Source organism: Octopus bimaculoides, chromosome 11 (assembly GCF_046866305.1).
Source record: "Octopus bimaculoides isolate indiv1 chromosome 11, ASM4686630v1, whole genome shotgun sequence".
Classification (NCBI taxonomy): Eukaryota; Metazoa; Mollusca; class Cephalopoda; order Octopoda; family Octopodidae; genus Octopus; species Octopus bimaculoides.
The window spans coordinates 22,967,714-22,987,499 of NC_142938.1; the positions used below are offsets into that span (position 1 = coordinate 22,967,714).

Genomic DNA, 19,786 nt, shown 5'->3' on the forward strand with positions numbered 1-19,786 from the left:
ACATTGTATTAACTCTTTATCCTAATATAGTTGTCAGTCAATTCAGCTTAAATCTATCAACCATAAATAAGACCTTCCAAATTATGGAGGTTACAAAAAGATTTTACAACAAACATTTAACTGGTCTTTGCTTCCCCCCCCTCTTTATTTATCATCAGTTTCTTCTTATATACAAGTGATGTCAGATGTGTTTTTTTTTGTTGTTTTTTTGGTCTCCAGAGGCTTTACAGCTTCGTATGGACGCTTAAAATGGATAAATAATGGCGTGTCAATTAATCTGAAGATAGATATATTTTAAGATGAACATGTCTGAAAATGAAACGAAAAGAGGAGAGAAAAAAACAGATTAACTGTTCAACATTTTTGTCAATTAATAATTGCTTGGCTAATCTTACTTGATTGAAGTTCTATCAGCTCACTATATTACAAATTATTATATATGAAACACTCTGCTGCATTTGTATTTAGTATACAGAGTGCTCCCTTGAATTTTCTCTCGGCCATTTTGTTTATTTTCATAATTAGCGTCGGTTGCAAATTGTTTTCCGTCGTAAAAAAGTGAAAGTAAATTGTCCTAAAAATGAAAATAAATTGCGATAGAAACCATATGAGACGACTGTGATATACAGAATTTCATAAAAAGGAGAAACAGAACTCCCACATTATGACACGCCTGTATATATATATGTTAACTTCAAGCATTCACTCGATTTTGCTGATCCAAATGAAGACAGACTAGCGAAGGGCGATGGATGCTCGCCAAGAAACTTAGGTGACAATGTGGGACTAGCGATGATTTATTTACATATCTTCCTGAGCATGTGTAGCGAAACAAATTTGGAGATCGTGGTAAAATATTCACGAATCTCGTTTCATGTTTCAATGACAGGTATGTTTTTCCATGAGTGAAATTGTTTCCATCTTAAATAAAATATATGTACAGTTTTCATGTTATATTAAATATTATATTAAATACATGTACTTTCTATGTATTGGAATGCCACTCGCCACTTGCAGCTTCCATCACAATTTCCTTCCATTATTTTTAGGCCAATTTAGTTTCCTTTTTATGACGGTAAACTGCATGTTAGCCATTAGTGTTATCTCATTCTCTCTACATCTAAAGCCAACTAAGACTAATACACTTCACTGAGGTGTGTATTTTACTGAGCAAAAATAAGACAAAAATATCCATTGCTCTCACCTGTCGGCTTCAAAGAACAAATCCGCTCCAATCTAAACTGACCATACTGTACAAAAATTTCAGTCAACTGATCTTATTGGTATTATCTCCCTTGCTTGTTTTTCTTTTCTTTTTTTTAGAGCTTAAATATTCTTAGAGGAAGTTTTGCTCTATCAATTGCTTAGATAAACTCAAGTGATAAAAGTTTTTCATTTCATATTATGTATGAGATATGCTCCATATTTGTACTATTACATCAAACAAATATAAAATTAAATTTCAATTACAATAATGATTTCTAATACGAGCACAAGTCCACAAATATGGAGGTAGAGTAAGGGATTTGTTGATTAAATTAACTTCAGTTTCAAGTTTGGTATTTTATCAGCCCCGAAAAAATTAAAGGTAAAGTTGACCAAGATAGGAATTCAACTCAAAGCATAAAGAGACAAAAGTAAGAACAGCAAAGTATAGGCACGATGCTACACATCGAGTCACAGGGTGTAGTCAAATTGATTCCAGTATTTTTTCAGGACTTATTTTATTGTTGGCAGAAAAATGAAAACCAAAGCAGACACCAGCAGGAATTAAATCCAGGACAAAACATAACTAAATACCACACCACAAGGCATTAACACCAATTCACTACCAAATACTAATGAAATACTAAAAAATATTTTTGAAGGGAGAATGGGATAGGATTTCAATCAAAAAAGCTTGAGAAATGATTTTAAAAATAAAAAGATAACAAATACAGTAGTGATTCTTGCTTAACTCACCTGCCCATCAATTTATATCATACCTAATTGGGTAGACCTATGTTCAAAGACATTTCAGCCAGGACTATTTCATTTATTTTCCTCACATATAGAATATATTCTCGTCTACATTATCCAATACGTCAATTTTTAGGAAAATGGGGGCGCAGTTAGAAAGAGATTTCACTGCTATTTCTATAATGTTGAGAATCCTCACTGTTAGGTATGTAATTCACTTTGCAACTACACTGATCACACTTCTCAGTACTTTGGGTAGGTATCTTCTACCATTGTCTTACTTCAAGCAAAGCCTTGTAAGCAAAATTTGGTAAATACTTAATCTGGGAAAGCTCTCCATAAATCAAATCTATGGACAGAATATACAGAAAGCTAATGAGGATGGATGCTAAATTCATTATTGTCTACCACAGTTAATTTCCATCATATTGTGACAAGTGATTAGTTATATTAGAAACAAACAACATGACATGGTCACAGTATACATAGGTAGCTTACTCTCAAATGCATATAAGGAAGCTAACAACCTCTCAAATCATGTCCCACCCCAAACTAGCAGCCTGCACATGCTACTGAGAGTACTAATCATCATCATCATCATCGTTTAACGTCCGCTTTCCATGCTAGCATGGGTCGGACAATTTGACTGAGGACTGGTGAAACCGGATGGCAACACCAGGCTCCAATCTAATTTGGCAGAGTTTCTACAGCTGGATGCCCTTCCTAACGCCAACCACTCAGAGAGTGGTATAACAGAGTGGATGTCAATTACAGTGTTTGTGACATTAAATTACTGGTCTACTGTAGACAAGTTTATATTTTCAAACCTTCACACTGCTATTGTTGTGACCGTGAAGCAAAGCTCATGAAACACCCACCTCTACACTGACTGCAATCTCGCAAAAGGACAATTCACACTTGAGTAGTTAGTATTCTTCTGGAAAAATAAGTACTCAATTTTTGCAAAATTATATCCAAGCCTTTCTAACAAAAAAATTTAGATGTGGAGCTTAAAAAGTAGAAAAAGAAAACTCAATTCTTATTATACATCTTTAATGATATTAGATAATGAAAAGCTAAGTAACTAATGCCCTAGACTGCTAAACCAGAAACCAATACAATAGATGTGACATTATAGTTCCCTTGGGATATGATATGTGAGGCTGTTTCAGAATGGCACTTGCATTAATCTGCTAATAAACAAAATGAGATGCCAAGATCAGATGGAGAACACAAACTATATCATAAAGTTACAAAAATAAAACTATGAAAATAGTAGAAAGAAAACGATGCCACATGAATGATAGATAAAATACTACATTAATGACAGGAAAAAAAACTATATCCTGCAGCTGCTGCTTCATGCTCTTGCTTGATGGGTCTGGGGTCAACCCAGGTTAGTGGTCCCAGAGACATCTTCATGTGTAGAGCCAACTAGGCCTACCAGTGCTCTCCATTACTGGCAGTCCTATGCCGGACCCTCTGCATTTTCTAAGGTGATGTCAAGCCTCTGGAAATCTTCCCCAATCACACCTAGCCATCTGGGGCAGGGCCTGCCACAAGGCCTCTTCCAATACACATGTGCTGTGTTAAATGAGAGTAATGTCCTGGTAGGATGATCTAGCAGAAGACAGAGGACATGTACCTACCAGACATTCATCATCATTTCTAACTACAAACATCCTTTAGCTGTTGGTGAGAGATGGAGGAGGACTACATTATAGAATAATTCTATTTCACAACAGACGTTGGTTTCATCCTTAACAGGTAAAACCCCATCAATTTGAATGAACTTCTCCATTGGAAAACATTCAAATATTACTAAATGTATCCAGCTTGGTGGACGAAGCTATCTCCTAGATCAGTGGTTCTCCACAATTTTTTACATATGGACCCCTTTGATTACTATTTTATATTGGTGGACCCCCATTGCCATTTGATACTTAAAAACTAGCTTTATAGATACTTCTTTCAAAATTGCAGTTTTTTTTTTTTTCACACATTAACATGTGTAGGTTTGCAATAGTACTAAGAGACTGGAAACATGTTGAAATGTGTAAAACATTACAGAAAGAAACCTAGTGATTTTTTTTTTCAATTATCCTTTAGATATTACTGTGGATCCAATTTACTATTTTACTTGAGTGGACCCCCAAAAATCTTATATAGACTCTGGGTGAGAACCACTTACTAGACCAATGTGAACCATATCATAGACCAAGATCGGTGTCACTTCAGTGTGCAGTCTAGCCCTAACCTAACCTAAATCAGGACACTTCAAAGTGTAAACTATGGATGCTATGGTAGACTGCTTGCTAAAGTAGTGCCCCTAAATCTTAGTTCTGATTGTGAGCTGTATGTATTGAATTTTGAACAAGTAGCTATCAGTGAATGGATTTTTCAACTGAATACAAGAGATTGCACGACAAGACTGCGAACTAGACAGAATGGTAGAAGCATTTCCTTGTAACTTTTAGCCTGTTGTCAAGCCTAACAAAGCTCCAGCCTTTGGAATGTCATCCTCGCTGTATGTAGCCAAACATTATCCTGATAGAAGAGCACCTTTCATCTTGAAACCAAAGATGGTCATTTTTCTTCAAGTGCTGACTTAAGCTGCTTGCAGTGAATCTCCTGTTATCGTTTGGTTTGAGTTTAAAAGTTCAAAGTGGACTAAACCTTTCATATCCCACCAAACAAATAAGAACAACTTATGTGGGTGAAGACCTTCTTTAGCCTAGGGTGCTGGTGTTTCTCCTCTCTCTACCCACTGTCTTCGGCACTTGACATTTTTATAGAGAACCCATTTTTTGTCATCAGTCATTATTTGGTCCAAAAAAGGTTCATTTGTGAGACATGACAGCAAAGAGCACACATTCACCCTTAGGAAGATGATCCCAAATATTGGTCTTGGTCTCCAAAGAAATTGATGCTCTTTTATTTTTCTTAGATGTATCAACCAACATTTTAGGGTAGGTTATCACTATCACGATCACAAATAAAAAATATTGTGGAGAATGAAACTTGTGACATGTCTTTCGTATTAGACCCGATGCTAACGACTGCCACTGCGTACCATCTGATGGAGCAGTTACACACATCCAGAGGTATGTACAGTGCATAGGTCCTGCCCACACCAGAGAGTGAGGGATCACTATAGGGAAAAAATAGATTGGATTCTATTTTACTTCGCTAAATTGTTATTTAATCATGTTACATAGAGTTTCAGCATTTTGTAAATTATAATTGATTAATGTTACTTAATCATTTACTTGCCATTTATAATAAGTTCGGTGGTCACACAAGGACAGAGGTTTAAACCGTGCTAAAGTAAAAAAATAGTGCAAAAAAAATAATCGGTTCTTTTTGTTGGACAGTGTTATTTCAGAACTGTACAAAAAGAGAATTGAGTATGTATGTATATATATATATATATATAGAGAGAGAGAGAGAGAGAGAGAGGGAGAGAGAGAGAGAGAGAGAGAGAGTGTGTGTATTTGGTTAAGGTGTCCTGTTCATGACTACTAGGTCATGAGTTCAATTCCTGGACCAGATAATGTGCTGGAACCAAGGAACTTCATTTCAAGTTACTCCAGTCTACTAAGATGCAATAAATAGCAGCCAGCAGCTCAGAACTCATTAGACACCTACAACAATAAGCGAAAGTATAGTACAGCTGGGTATTATGTAAATATTCTCATGTATGTAAAAATGTGCTTGTGTTTAAATATACTTATATTAGAAAAAAAGTTTGCTATAAACTTCAAGTAAACCTATGCCTTCTAAATAAATTGGGTAAACAGAAACTATGTGGAAGTTTCCTTGTTGCATTGTAATTGTACTTCAAAGATCTGGCCTAGCCACATACAGAATAATGCTGATCTTTTGTGTTTGGCTGCACCTATGGAAATTTTAAAATTTGTTGTATTGATGTAATTTTCCATGCTGAATCTCAGGGACTAATTCATTTTTTCCAGAACATTTTTTGAAAAAAGTTAGAGGTTTAAAGTTTGATCATTTTTACCTAGTCAGAAAACAGGGTTTGGAAGCTGTTGTTTTGTGTATGACAGCACATGTCAACTGTAAACAAATGAAATATTGGCAGAATTCTACTTTATGCACGTCATATAACACCTCATAACATTTTAATTCTTTGGAATTTTCAGATAATTTTTGTGAATTTGTATTTTACACACGGGAATTCATACAATTATGCAAACCGCCCCCACCTCCCAAAAAGCTTTTGGTGCGTGATTTAAAGCTTATTTAGTTATTACTTTTAGCACATCTCACGACCGCGTGAGTAAGCAGCTTGGCTTGTTACTATGGAAACAGGCACTTATATGTCTGTGACTTTCGATTGGCTAAAATTACCCAAACTTTGCAAATTTTAAAAGTAATCAACTCTTTATTTATTAATTTATGGCGAAAATGAATTTCATGTCAATGATTACCTTACAAAACTACACCAATACGCCACATATGAAATCAATTGGAACAAAAATTAGAGAAATTGAAAAGTAGTAGCCAAACAGAAAAGATTCGGCGCGTGAATTATGGTAAAGGTACAAATGTCAGTGGAATGTTTCCACTGAATACTCATTAAAAACAAAAAAAACATTTATGTATGTGTATGCTGAGTGTGTATTTGAATATAGTGAATGCTGGAAACAGGTTGTTTTTTTCTCTTTAATATAGATATTAAAATAATTTATACCTAATTCGATATTTTCGTAAATATATATATATTTTGTGAGGGACTTAATAATGAAGAGGTGAGGAAGAAATAACAGAGAAAAACAACAAAAAGAGAAAGGATTGAAAATAAAGAAAATAGAAATAAGTAGAAATTAAACGGAATGAAAACTAAATGGAGGCAAAAAAACAGTATGGAAAAGAAAGACGACAAAAAAAAAAGAGGATAATAAAGAGAAGTGATTCATTTTACTACTTGAATTTGAACAACCACACATGACAAATTAATTTTACTAGTGGAAAAGGACCCGTGAACAAGCTCCTAGAAGCTTCAACATGGAAAGTATCCAGTATATCAAAAGGGGATCCAAAGAAAAAAATAAAACGGCATTCTTTCGCTACTAGCAGCAAACTTTAGAATGCCAATAAAACATAAAACATTCACATGACTAAACTACCACTGCTACTCGGCACAAGTTTTTTTACCCTTTACGCACTCGTTTGACCAGCTAGAAATAGCAACCAAATCTTCCTCAAATTCAACCCTAGCATCTTAACAAAAAAGAAAGACACAGTGGATAATATAGTCCATGATAAACTACACGCCAAATCGATCAAGGTTAAATAACACAATGGGGATACATTAGATATTTAGGAGGAAGTCAAGTCAACAACAAACAAGTAGATTTCACAAAGAAAGTCACAAGTTAGACAGCAGTTAAACGAGAACGGATATTAGCTACATTGACTTTACAGTGAGCTTTAAGTGGTAATTATTTTCGACAAAGCACAAAAACTTTTTTCTTATTTTGTTTTTTATATGAATCGCGGATACAACACTGATTTCTATTAACAAGGCTGTTTGTTTGTTTTTTCTTTGGTTTGTGTAGCGGATGGGATATAGTTGATTATATCGACCCAAAAGTTTTGAAATGTTGTCCATCGAAGTTCATGAGAAAGGAAAAGGTGCCGAAATGAGGGCAAAAAATATTTTTTTAATTTGAAATTTTTAGAATAAATTTTATTTTAGAACCGTTATTACTGAAATACTAAAATATATAGGTGAGGGAATATCCTTTTCCTTCGTCATTGGGTACGAGTCTTCGAGAGACAGCTACGCCAAAACCCCGCCAAAGAATCAAAGGCATAGCTAATACCTTTAATGAGGGCTGCCCATGGTTTTAAGTCCGTAGTCCCAAAAACTTGGCTAAAAAGAAAAAAATCACAAATTTTCCAAAATTTTTTAATAAAAAGATAACACCCCACGCACCTTTATTTTCAAGGCTATGCTATAAAAAAAAAAGGAAAAATCCCAGTCAAAACGGAGAAAATCCAACTGATGTGGCCGTCCTGATCCGAAACTTGCTGAGTAAATTAGTCTTGAAAAGTTTAAAAGGCTTAACTAGCTAACACGGTCATTCAAACCTGCTAGAAATAGCAGCCAAATCTGCCACAAATGACTTCTGCAATTGGATTGCTCAACCTGCTAGAAAATGTAGCCAGATCTCTCCAAAATCACATCCTATCGTCTTAAATAAAGCGGAATATATTGGACATTATAGTCCACGATTAACAAAAGACAGGATTGTCACAGCTGGATCAGAAGTTTACTAAACAACGACCACCGAATACACAAATTCATTATTGACTGTCAACTTTTTAAAAATATAAAACCCATAAAAATAAAATAAAAGTCGTGACAAAATGACAAAAGCTTAAACAAACAAACTTCCTCCCAGCTGAACGTTTATGGAGGAAACTTTCTGGTCTTACCTCATGTTTGTTTAAAAGAACGTCAATAGGATAGTATATATGTGTGTGTAAGTTTTAAAACGATCCAAATACCATAATGATATCAGAACTAGCAGAAGTAGACGTAATAGCTGTAGTGGTAAGATGGTTGTGATTATTAAAATCCAACCTCGAAAACAAAACAAAAAAGCTTGAAACAAAGTCCGGGAAGTTTTATAATGGGGTGAGGTTGGGGTAGAGCCAAGTGGAGATAACCTACAGTGCGCTTAAATTACAGAAGTCAAACGCATATACACACACAGATTACTTCAACTCACGTCGTTTTGGGTTACGTCTTTTTCGACTTTAGTTTTTTGTTTGCCTTTTCTTTAAGAAAATTCATGGCAAAAAATAAACTTACACTTCAGTCGATTTATCCGACTTTACGTTGGTCTCACTAAGCGCATAAAAATTCAAGAAGAAAACTAATACGGAAGTAGAAAATCACACGTGAATATACTACGTACAAACCACTTATTAAAACATATGAGCTACTAAATTTTTTTGAATGATTTTTTCGAGTCATGTCCTTTTCGAATTAAGTCGCTCTTCCTATCAACAACCTTCACCTATTTTCCAAGTAATTAATTTTTTTTTTTTTAATGTTTAATGGTCTTCAAAAATACAGAGCAACCTGTCAATTCTTTCAACTATAAGCAGAAGGCCTGAAATTTTAGGGGAGGGGCTAGTCGATTACATCGACCCCAGTACTCAACTGGTACTTATTTCATCAACCCCCGAAAAGAGAGCAGCATGTCATAATATCCACAAGGAATGTAAACATCACTACTGCTTCATTCATGCAGTAACATGCATGGAATGTTAACATTCCCAACATTCCTGCACACGAGTTTCATTTTATCTGCCATCATACAAGAGCTCCTTTTCTCCAGTACATCTTGGATCTGATATCATTCTGTTTCCTGGATCATAGTGCCTTCTATCATTGCCCTATCTTCTTAGCTATATCGTCTTGACTATACATACACATCTCAGAATACTGAGAACTACTATCGCTCATCTCCCTATCATGTATCCCTGTTGTACACTTATCAGATATTCACACCCCTACCTTTCTCTCTATCACTCTGAAAAGAGATTGTTGAACAAGCAGATAATGTTGGATTGTGAGGTTCTTCTAATCATGTTAAAGATAAGACATCACAACCTCTTCAAAATGCTGTATTAGAAGGGGCATACGGCTGTAAAAACAATGCCAAAAATGAAGAAACACAGGAGAGATATAGTCTTCTGAGTGAGTAGTATCCCTGAATACATGTTGATATTAAGCTTGTTAGCATGGAAAGAATGTAAAATGATCACACATATATATATATATAAAATATATATATATATATATACATGTCAGCTTTGGCATGGTTTCATGACTGGATATCCTTCCTAACATTGACCACTTTACATTTGTACTGGGTGCTTTTTTATGCCACTGGTACTAGTAAGATTATCAGGTAAGTTGCAAAACAGGAAAAGATCAAGAAAGGAAAAAAGCACCCTCAACTAAGTGGGGGAGAAGTGGCTTTATGCCATGTGTTTTAGGAGGTTAAAGTATGATAAAGGGACAAGCATAAATGTCTTGAAATAAAGAAGATACACAGCTACTCCGCATTACATACAGGTGGGGAAGAAGATAAGACGATAGTGACAGTGTGTCACGAAACAAGAGAGGATACAGACAGCAGATCAGGAGAGAGGAATGAAAGGTGAAGATTATTAGAGTGTAAGAGGAGGGTAATAGATGGTTAGAAATGAGGGTAGAGGTGAATGTAATGAGTGATGAACGGGAGTGGAGATGCATCTTGAAGAGACTTAACAATATGAAGCTGTAAAGAGAGACAAGTGGCTAAGGAAGTAGGAGCAGTGGGAAGAGAGAGATGTAGAGGTACATAAGGGTGGTTATAGTGAGTGGTCATGGTAGTAGATATGAGAGAGCACTGAGAATGATAGCAGATATAAGAGGTTTGAAGATGATGCATGCCAGAAGAGAGGGTGGGGGTTAATGGAAGTAAGAAACAAGGTAGTCAGTGAAAATAATGTGGGAAAAGATAATAATGAGAAAGATGATTGGAAGCAGAGAGGAAGGCAGAAACAGGTAATATAAGGAATTGGGGGATGTAATAGGTATCAGGGAAGGATGGGTGTTGGAGGAAGGAAGATACAATGTGAGAATGCTCGACTGAGAGAAACAGGATCCAGCATGTACAAACATAGACAAAATGTTTTTAGGACATCATATTTGCTGTGTTGGATGGGTTTTCTCAAGCAGAGCAAATTGTCAATCATCTTGGTCCTCTGTCATCCTCATGAGACTTAGCATCTTGAGATCAACCTTCACTGTTTTGTCATATCTTTCTTATTTCTTTACTGCCCACTAGGGGCCACACACAGAGGGGACAAACAAGGACAGACAAACGGATTAAGTCGATTATATCGACCTCAGTGTGTAACTGGTACTTATTTAATCAACCCCGAAAGGATGAAAGGCAAAGTCGACCTCGGCAGAATTGAACTCAGAACGTAACAGCAGAAGAAATACCGCTAAGTATTTCGCCCGGCATGCTAATGTTTCTGCCAGCTCACCGCCTTGTCATATCTTTCTGGGTCTCCTTCTCCCATAAGTTCCATCCAATTTAAACATCCAGTGCTTTTTAAGGAAAGATTTGCCAATGTTCTGCGCCGTGAGGACCAAAGACTCGAGGTATTTCGGGTTGCAAGACAGTGTAGGAGAGAGAATAGTGATGTTGTAGGAGAGAAATGTGTTCGCATGGATGATGGTACGCTTGCATTAAATGAGGATGCAAAGAAAGAGGTCTGGAGATGCCACTACGATAGATTGCTTAATAAAGAGAATGAATGGGAGAAAGAGAGCCTGCCTTATGTCGACCCAATAGAGGGACCAGCTATCCGAGTTGATAGTACCAGGGTAGATAAAGCAATTAAGAGTATGAAGACCGGGAAAGCCCCCGGCCCATCAGGAATCACTGCAGAGATGCTCAAAATATCTGGCAGTGTTGGCTATAACCTAGTCACCCGTATTACGAACCAGGTGATACACGAAGGAGTCATACCCTATGACTGGTGTAGCAGCATCATAGTCAACTGCTACAAAGGTAAAGGGGACGCTTTAGATACAAATAATTACAGAGGCATCAAGCTGTTAGATCAGGTTATGAAAGTTACAGAGAGGGTCATAGCCCAACTAATTAGGGAGCGAATCAATTTAGATGAGATGCAGTTTGGGTTCGTGCCAGGTAAAAGCACTACTGATGCCTTATTTCTAGTGAGACAGTTGCAAGAGAAATACCTAGCCAAGGATAAACCTCTGTACCTGGCTTTCGTTGACATGGAGAAAGCCTTTGACAGGGTCCCCCGATCCCTTATCTGGTGGTCAATGAGGAAACTTGGGATAGAAGAATGGCTAGTGAGAGCTGTGCGAGCCATGTACAGAGATGCGGCCAGTAAGGTGAGGGTTGGAAATGAGTACAGCAATGAATTCCGGGTAGAGGTAGGGGTCCACCAAGGTTCCGTCCTCAGCCCCCTATTATTTACCATAGTCCTCCAGGCAATCACAGAGGAGTTCAAGACAGGTTGCCCCTGGGAGCTCCTCTATGCTGATGACCTTGCCCTAATTGCGGAGTCACTATCAGAACTAGAGGAGAAGTTTCAGGTGTGGAAGCAAGGTCTAGAATTGAAGGGCCTTAGAGTCAACCTAGCTAAAACCAAAATCCTAATAAGTAGGAAGGTAGATAAAACACAAACCCCTTCAGGTAGATGGCCCTGCTCAGTATGTAGAAAAGGAGTAGGTAGTAACTCTATAAGATGTACCCGGTGCAAGCTATGGACACATAAGAGGTGCAGCAACATCAAAGGCAGGTTAACTAGCAAGTTAGTTTTTGTTTGTGGCAGATGTTCAGGTGCAATAAAGACTGCAAACAAACAGGAAACAACTTCTATCTCATTCCAGGGTGAAAAACTAGAGGTAGTCGATAGCTTCCGCTATCTGGGCGACCAAGTTAGTAGTGGGGGTGGGTGCGCTGAAAGTGTAGCTGCTAGAATAAGAATAGCCTGGGCAAAGTTTAGAGAGCTCTTACCCCTGCTGGCGACAAAGGGACTCTCACTCAGAGTAAAAGGCAGACTGTATGACGCATGCGTACGAACAACCATGCTACATGGCAGTGAAACATGGGCTGTAACTGCTGAGGACATACGTAAGCTCGCAAGGAATGAAGCCAGTATGCTCCGTTGGATGTGTAATGTCAATGTGAATACCCGTCAGAGTGTAAGTATCTTGAGAGAAAAGCTGAACATTAGAAGCATCAGTTGTGGCGTGCAAGAGAGACGATTGCGCTGGTATGGACATGTGGTGAGAATGGAGGAGGATAGCTGCGTGAAAAAGTGCCACACCCTAACAGTTGAGGGAACCCGTGGAAGAGGTAGGCCCAGGAAGACCTGGGCTGAGGTGGTGAGGCAAGACCTTCGTACATTGGGCCTCACCGAGGCGATGACTACGGACCGAGACCTTTGGAAATGGGCTGTGCGTGAGAAGACCCGGCAAGCCAAGTAAGATCGTTGCCAGTGCCCCTGGACTGGTTCTTGTGCGGGTGGCACATGAGATGCACCATTTTGAGCGTGGCCGTTGCCAGTACCGCCTGACTGGCTCCTGTAGGATTTTCGAGCGAGATCGTTGCCAGTGCCCCTGGACTGGCTTGTGCGGGTGGCACATAAAAGACACCATTTCGAGCGTGGCCGTTTTCGTGCGGGTGACACGTAAAAGCACCCACTACACTCTCTGAGTGGTTGGCGTTAGGAAGGGCATCCAGCTGTAGAAACTCTGCCAAATCAGACTGGAGCCTGGTGTTGCCATCCGGTTTCACCAGTCCTCAGTCAAATCGTCCAACCCATGCTAGCATGGAAAGCGGACGTTAAACGATGATGATGATGATGATGATGTTATCTATACACATCACATGACAAAACCAACAGTCTTCTTGCTTGCACACTATATGCGATACATCATCTGCCTAACGTTCCTCTCAATACATTTACAATTTTTTATACTTGCACTCAAATATTGCACATCCAATAGGGCATACTAGCTTCATTCCTCTCTAGTCTTTGCAAGTCCTCTACATTCAGGACCTACATCTCACTATCATGTAGCATTTCATACATAAGCATCATGCAATCTACCTTTCACTTAGAGTCAGTAACCTTTTGTTGCCAACAGAGATAATAGCTCTGAACTTCCTCCATCCTGTTCTTATTCTAGCATCTATACTTTCAGAACATTCCTCTGCTATTGCTAATTAGATCACCTAGGCCATCATCATCATAAATTAACATCTGTTTTCCATGCTGGCATGGGTTAGATAGATTGACAGAAATAAGTATCTTACTGTAGATATATGGATACCCCAGTTGGAAAAGAAAGGAGAGTAAAGATAGGATAAGGAGAGAGATGATGGTGAAAATGTGCAAAGACGTGCCCTTGAATGACATTGGGGATGTGATACAGAGATTTGAATGGAGTGAGTGAGCAGGATAGAAGTCACTGTAGCAAATGATGGAGAGAAACCTAGGAGAGGGTCAAGGGCAGGAGTTGCAGTAGATATGTGAGGGCATTGAGGTTAATAGCAGATAGGTGAGGTATTAACGATGGAGAACAGCACAGGGGATGAAGGCTGAGAAAGGAGATAATTAATGGAGACAGCAGGTAGAAGGTAATAGGAAACGGAAGAGGTTTGAGGTGAAAAAGAAAAGTAACTGAGAAAGCCAAAGCATGTACTACATGCCTGTTCTAATTTTAGGTGATAGAGAAGTAATGGATGTCAGAGAGATGAAATGTGAGGGGGGGGAAGGTTGATGGGGCAGAGAGCATTACCAAGATGGTTTTAGGATATCAATTTTGCTTTGAGTACAGCACAATGCATGATATCTTGGTTCTTTGTCACTTCTTTGAAAAGGCTCAGCATCTCAAGATCATCCTTCAATGCTTCATCTCATGTCTTCTTGGGTTTGCCTCTTCCACAAGTTCCATCCACTTTCAGTGATCAGCACTTCTTTATGCAACTGTCCTCATCCATACACATCACATGACCAAACTAGTGCAACCCCCTCTCTTATACACTGCATCTAATTTCCTTCATGCCTAGCTTTTTTTCTCAATACACTAGCACTCTGTTGCACATGTACACTGGCATTCCACATGCAGCAGAGCATACTAGCTTCATTCCTCTCTAGTATTCATATTTCAACTGCATTCAGGGCCCATGTCTCACAATCATGTAGCACTGCTGTTCATACACATGCATCATACAACCTTCCCTTCACTTGGAAAGAATGACCTTTGGTTGCCAACAGAGGTAAAAGCTCTCTGAACTTTCTCCATTCTATTCTTATTCTAGCAATTAAACATTCAGTGCATCCTCCTCTACTGATAATCAGTTTGCCTGGGTAGCAGAAATTATCCACTACCTCTAGAGAGCCACTGAGGCATTTAAGTAAAACCATTTTCCTGTGTATCAGTAGACTTTATAGCTCTTGTGCACTTTCTACATAGAAACACAACTTTCTCTGTTAACCTTCCTATTATTCCAATGCACCTCTTGTGTGTGTATTTGGTGCACCAAATGAAATTCCTGCCTACACCTTTCCTACATACTGAGCAGGGCCATCTCCAGGGCATTTCAGAGAATCTATTTCCCATGTATCCTTAGTGTCTTGCACATCTTCCATTACTTTCTCCATTAGTCTTTCCGTGATTCTGAGCAGACCATTTACCTGAAGGGCAGAGTCCTGTCTCTGTTATTATTATTATTACTATCATTTTAAGGGTAAGTGATTGGCAGAGAACCAAAAACAAAACATCTGGGAAACATTTAGTTACATCTCTCTATTTTAAGAGTTCAAGTGTCATTAAGTTAATTTTGTCTTTAATCACTTTGTAATTGATAAAATAAGTACTAGTAAAATACTGGGGTCAATCATCTGATTATACTCTCCCCAAAGTATATGGCCTTATTCCAAAGTTAAAATAAATATTAAGTTTACAATCTCATTTGAAGTCATCCTCCTGGAGTAGATAAAATAAGTACCAATCAAGAATCCATATCCATATAATCAATTAACCCCTCTGAAATGTGTGGTTTTGTACCTGTGTTAGAACAGTGTAGATGACTTAGACAGTAGAATAATATGCAAAATGCATTGCACTATTTAGTTTTGTCCTTCATAGTTCCAATTTTATACGTTATTGTTCTTGACATGGCCTTTAATTCTTCTAAAGGAATAAATTATGTACCAATAATAACTGAAAGAATCAAACTAAAGAAAAACCATCTCAGGAAACACTAGAGTCAATGAAGAGAGAAATGACAAATAAAAGGCAGTGCCCAGAAGGTGGAAACATGCAGTAACTTGTAAAACCATTAGGGAAAGATGGAATACAAAATTTTTAATCTGCACAAAATTGAGCAAGCAATTTAGAGAAATAAGATCTTCAAAAAAGATAAAGGAACTCTTGCTTTATGAAAATCACAAACTATTACTTTGAAGTTAAGTAATGATCAAGTTATAAATGAAGAAATCATTCATAGATTAGAAGATTCCAATCAATATATTCACTCAAGAAAGAAACATTTAAAGGTCCATAAATACTGATGATGTAATTGTAGTATCAGATATATTAAGTGACAAAATTAGGAAAGATATGACACTAGATGAAGATAAAATGCTTATTGGGTTCTTCAAAGAAGAAAGTCTCTTGAGTTTGTACATAGCCAGCAGCTGAAATAATCCTTTCTACCATAGGCACAAGGCCTGAAATTTGAGGAGAGGGGACTAGTCGATTACATCGACCCCAGTGACTCACTGGTACTTAATTTATCAACCCTGAAAGGATGAAAGGCAAAGTTGACCTCGGCGGCATTTGAACTCAGAATGTAGTGGCAGATGAACTACTGCTAAGCATTTCACTCAGCGTACTAACAATTCTGCCAGCTCACCACCTTCAGCTGCTGAAATAATGCCATCATCATACTTCTATCTAAGGTGACATTACAGATCTTGAAAATGACAAATCAATCAGCCTACTACCTGACTTGTATAAACTACTTGGCAAAGTGTTCACAAATTACTTGACTAATGCCTTAGACTTCAATCAACCAAGCTGAGTTCAGAAACATATTTTCAACAACTGATCACCAACAAATCATGAAGCAAGATATTCAGGAAACATTAAGCTTACAAGTAGATTTATTAAGACAATATACATTAGGTTAAGAGAACTTTATTTCCATGAGATTTAGCAGCGAAAGAAACAAATTGAATTTTATTGAAAGAGACGTAAGATAAGCAGATATATCACCCACATTATATATATATATATATATATATATACACACACACACACACACACCATCATCATCTAGCATCCGTTTTCCATGCTGGCAAGCCAGAGACCTGCACCAGGCTCCAACTGTCTGTTTTCGCATGATTTCTACGGCTGGATGCCCTTAGTAACACAAACCATTTTACAGAGTATACTGGATGCTTTTTACGTGGCACCAGCACCAGTGGGGTCACTAACAACCTTGCAAGACAAAGACCTCTTCGTTGAGAGAGAGAGTGGAACCAAGGGGAGTGGCTGTGTGCCAAGCAAGAGGTTAGAGTATAATAGAGGGACAGAGATAATTGTCTTACCATAAAAGAGATACATGGCTAACCAAGTAGGACAAGGAAGAAGGGTGGGGAGATAGTAAGAGAGAAAGACAGAGAGCGAGTCAAAGTGAGAGAGAGAAACAGATGATGCTGGAGATGTATTGGGACCAGAGAGAGAGAGAGAGAGTGTGTATGTGTGTGTGAGGTGGGGGAGAACATGGACGTAAAGTACATGCCTGAAGCGAGTCGACCTCTATGCCAAAAGTGGGAAATCCCTCGCTAGCATTCCAATCTGAAATTACCCGCTGACGAAGTTCTCAACAAAACTATTATAAAAAAAACCAATTTAAGCCGTAAGATCAAATTAGTAATTTTTATATAAGTTATGTAAGTTTTTATATAAATTTGTAAAAGTCCATTATTTTTCTCAATACAAATACATCCTGCAAAAGTACTGATGCACTAGCAATTCGCTTCTGGTATTAAAATGATTCCCCATCCCTCATCTATATGATTGGTCGACCGGCAAAAAAAAAATAGTAACCAAATCTTTCTCAGATCAGTTAACCATTTTCAACAACATATATTATCTTCATCCTGCGGTATTTTCTTCGGTTGGTAAGAAATGACTAAGCATTCGTCACAGATGAATTTGATCAAACACTCAGTCAGATATGACAAGTTTTATCACAAACTAATAAAGAGTTATAAAAAATATTTATGGTATCATTTTGGTATTCTAATTAACGAAATACAATTATAAACAAGGGAGAAAACTGTTTTTGTTTCTTAATACAAATAACAATAATGATTTATTACATTAGCATAAGGCCACAAGTTTGTAGAAAAATAGTAGTCCATTGATCGACCACTGTACATATCTGGTGCTTCTGTATCAATCCTTAGAGAAATGAAAAGTCAAGTTGACCCCCACCCCGTGGGATTGGGCCCTACATCGTACAGGAATTAGCCTTAATACTGTATGACGTTTCATTCCGTTCTCTTCTATTTGTTCAGCTCTAGCCTCTAATAATTATCGTTTTAAAGTTCGCAGAATAAACAAAAAATATCCTATTGAAAGCTGACAAACGAGGAAATGTTAGGTTGAGTGTATTGTATGTGTGTGTGTGTATATATATACACACACACACAAGTGTGTACTTAAACTGTTTACCAAGAAACTGCTATAAATGTCAACGTATGTAAAAATGGTTTTACTCTTAAAGCGAAGTCGTGATTTCGAGGAGTTGAACTGAATAAAAGTGTGTATTAAATAAGGAAACAGGGGCAAGAAAGAAAAACCAAAACAAAAATATTTGTATTACTCACTTATATTCTTTCTTTCAGAAGCGATTTCATGACAATCGAGGAATTCTGATGTCATATCCGGTTAATAACCGGTGTAGTAGGATTTATTGTATCTAAATACTTAAAAGACCCACATGTCTACCCGACCTATGCCGTCGGTAATTTGTTTGTTCTTTAACGTTGGTCTAAAAACACAGGTGGATTTCGGAAACATTCTGAGTTCACAACTTGCCGGGACCGGTCGATTTTATTTTTCGCCCATCTTTGATCGATAGTACAAAAAATACCAATAATATACAAAGTGAATTCGATCGACAGTGCACCACTCCCAAATATGAAATCTTGTGCAAAATTGATTCTCGTGGAGGTAATCCTCTCAATAACACAGGACTGGATTTCGACGATACTTTCTCGCTTGTTACGTCTTGCTTCTGAACCCAATTTAACTCAACAATTAACCCTCTTGTTAAGCAGAGATCTATAAATTAAGTTTTTAATACCTCCTTTAGGTAATCTTGCTCGAAACACTTGTAATGAACTTTAGGTGCAAAACAAAAGTGACGTAATGTATTAAACAACTGATCTAAGAGAAATAAATTAACACATTACAAAAAAAAAAAAATATCTTAACAGCAGATCTTGGTCCAAAATATTGACGTTTATTCATGTTATCATTTGATTGTTTCTTATAGCTCTCAATGAGAAATCATAGATATTACAGAATTTGTTGATTGTAATAAAACAGTAACAATACGATTTAAATTTGAAAACAAAATAAAAATAGTAATGACTAAAAGCTATTTCAATGTAGTAGAATTATAGCTCTTGAGTTAGTAACTTTGGATGGATTTTTAGCATCATGTGAACAAGACGTAACATGTAAATTTATTAACCTTTAGCCCAATTTTGCTTGTTTTCATTTTGCACTGAAGGTCAAGGATATTTTATTTAATAATTGCCAATTTGATGGCTGCAGGAAAAATAGGTAGGGAGAGAATTCCAGAAGTTTGATGATCTGAGAAGGAAGATCTGAGCATAAGGGTTAATGCAAAACTGGGTGCCTGGATGAGAAAAAAATATGAATGATGAGAGAAGAAAAAAATCAGGAAATTGGGAGTGCTTGAGAGGAATTTTTTCAGTATATGAAAAAAATTCCATGAGCAGGCTGTTCTGTTGATTGGATCAACTGAAACATTCATCTTAAACAAGAGAGTGCCTGTATAAATAAATATACATGTATACACACACATATATAGTTCAGCAAAAATTTAGATTCAGATGAATATGCTACTTAAGTTAAGGCACCAGAATTTAGTACGGTATTATCCATACAATTTCAAGATAGGGTGATTAAAATCAA

At 37.3% G+C, this 19,786-nt stretch overlaps 1 protein-coding gene across 6 annotated transcripts in view; it reads right to left on the reverse strand.

Annotated features, from left to right (window-relative positions):
• LOC106879938 (presenilin-1) overlaps positions 1-18,985 on the reverse strand; it is a 44,593-nt gene extending 25,608 nt beyond the window's left edge. The window contains exon 1 of one of the 6 annotated variants that reach the window (XM_014929696.3): positions 18,448-18,985. Coding sequence is in view for 2 of the 6 variants with exons in the window: in XM_089360584.1 (XP_089216710.1) it covers positions 8,425-8,429 (5 nt within the window). In the remaining 4 variants the exon portion in view is untranslated. Of the gene's footprint in view, positions 1-8,424; positions 8,627-18,447 lie in introns of those variants that run through there. The other 5 variants (XM_014929694.3, XM_089360584.1, XM_014929695.3 and 2 more) reach the window with 5 other exon arrangements.
• Positions 18,986-19,786: the final 801 nt, after the last annotated feature.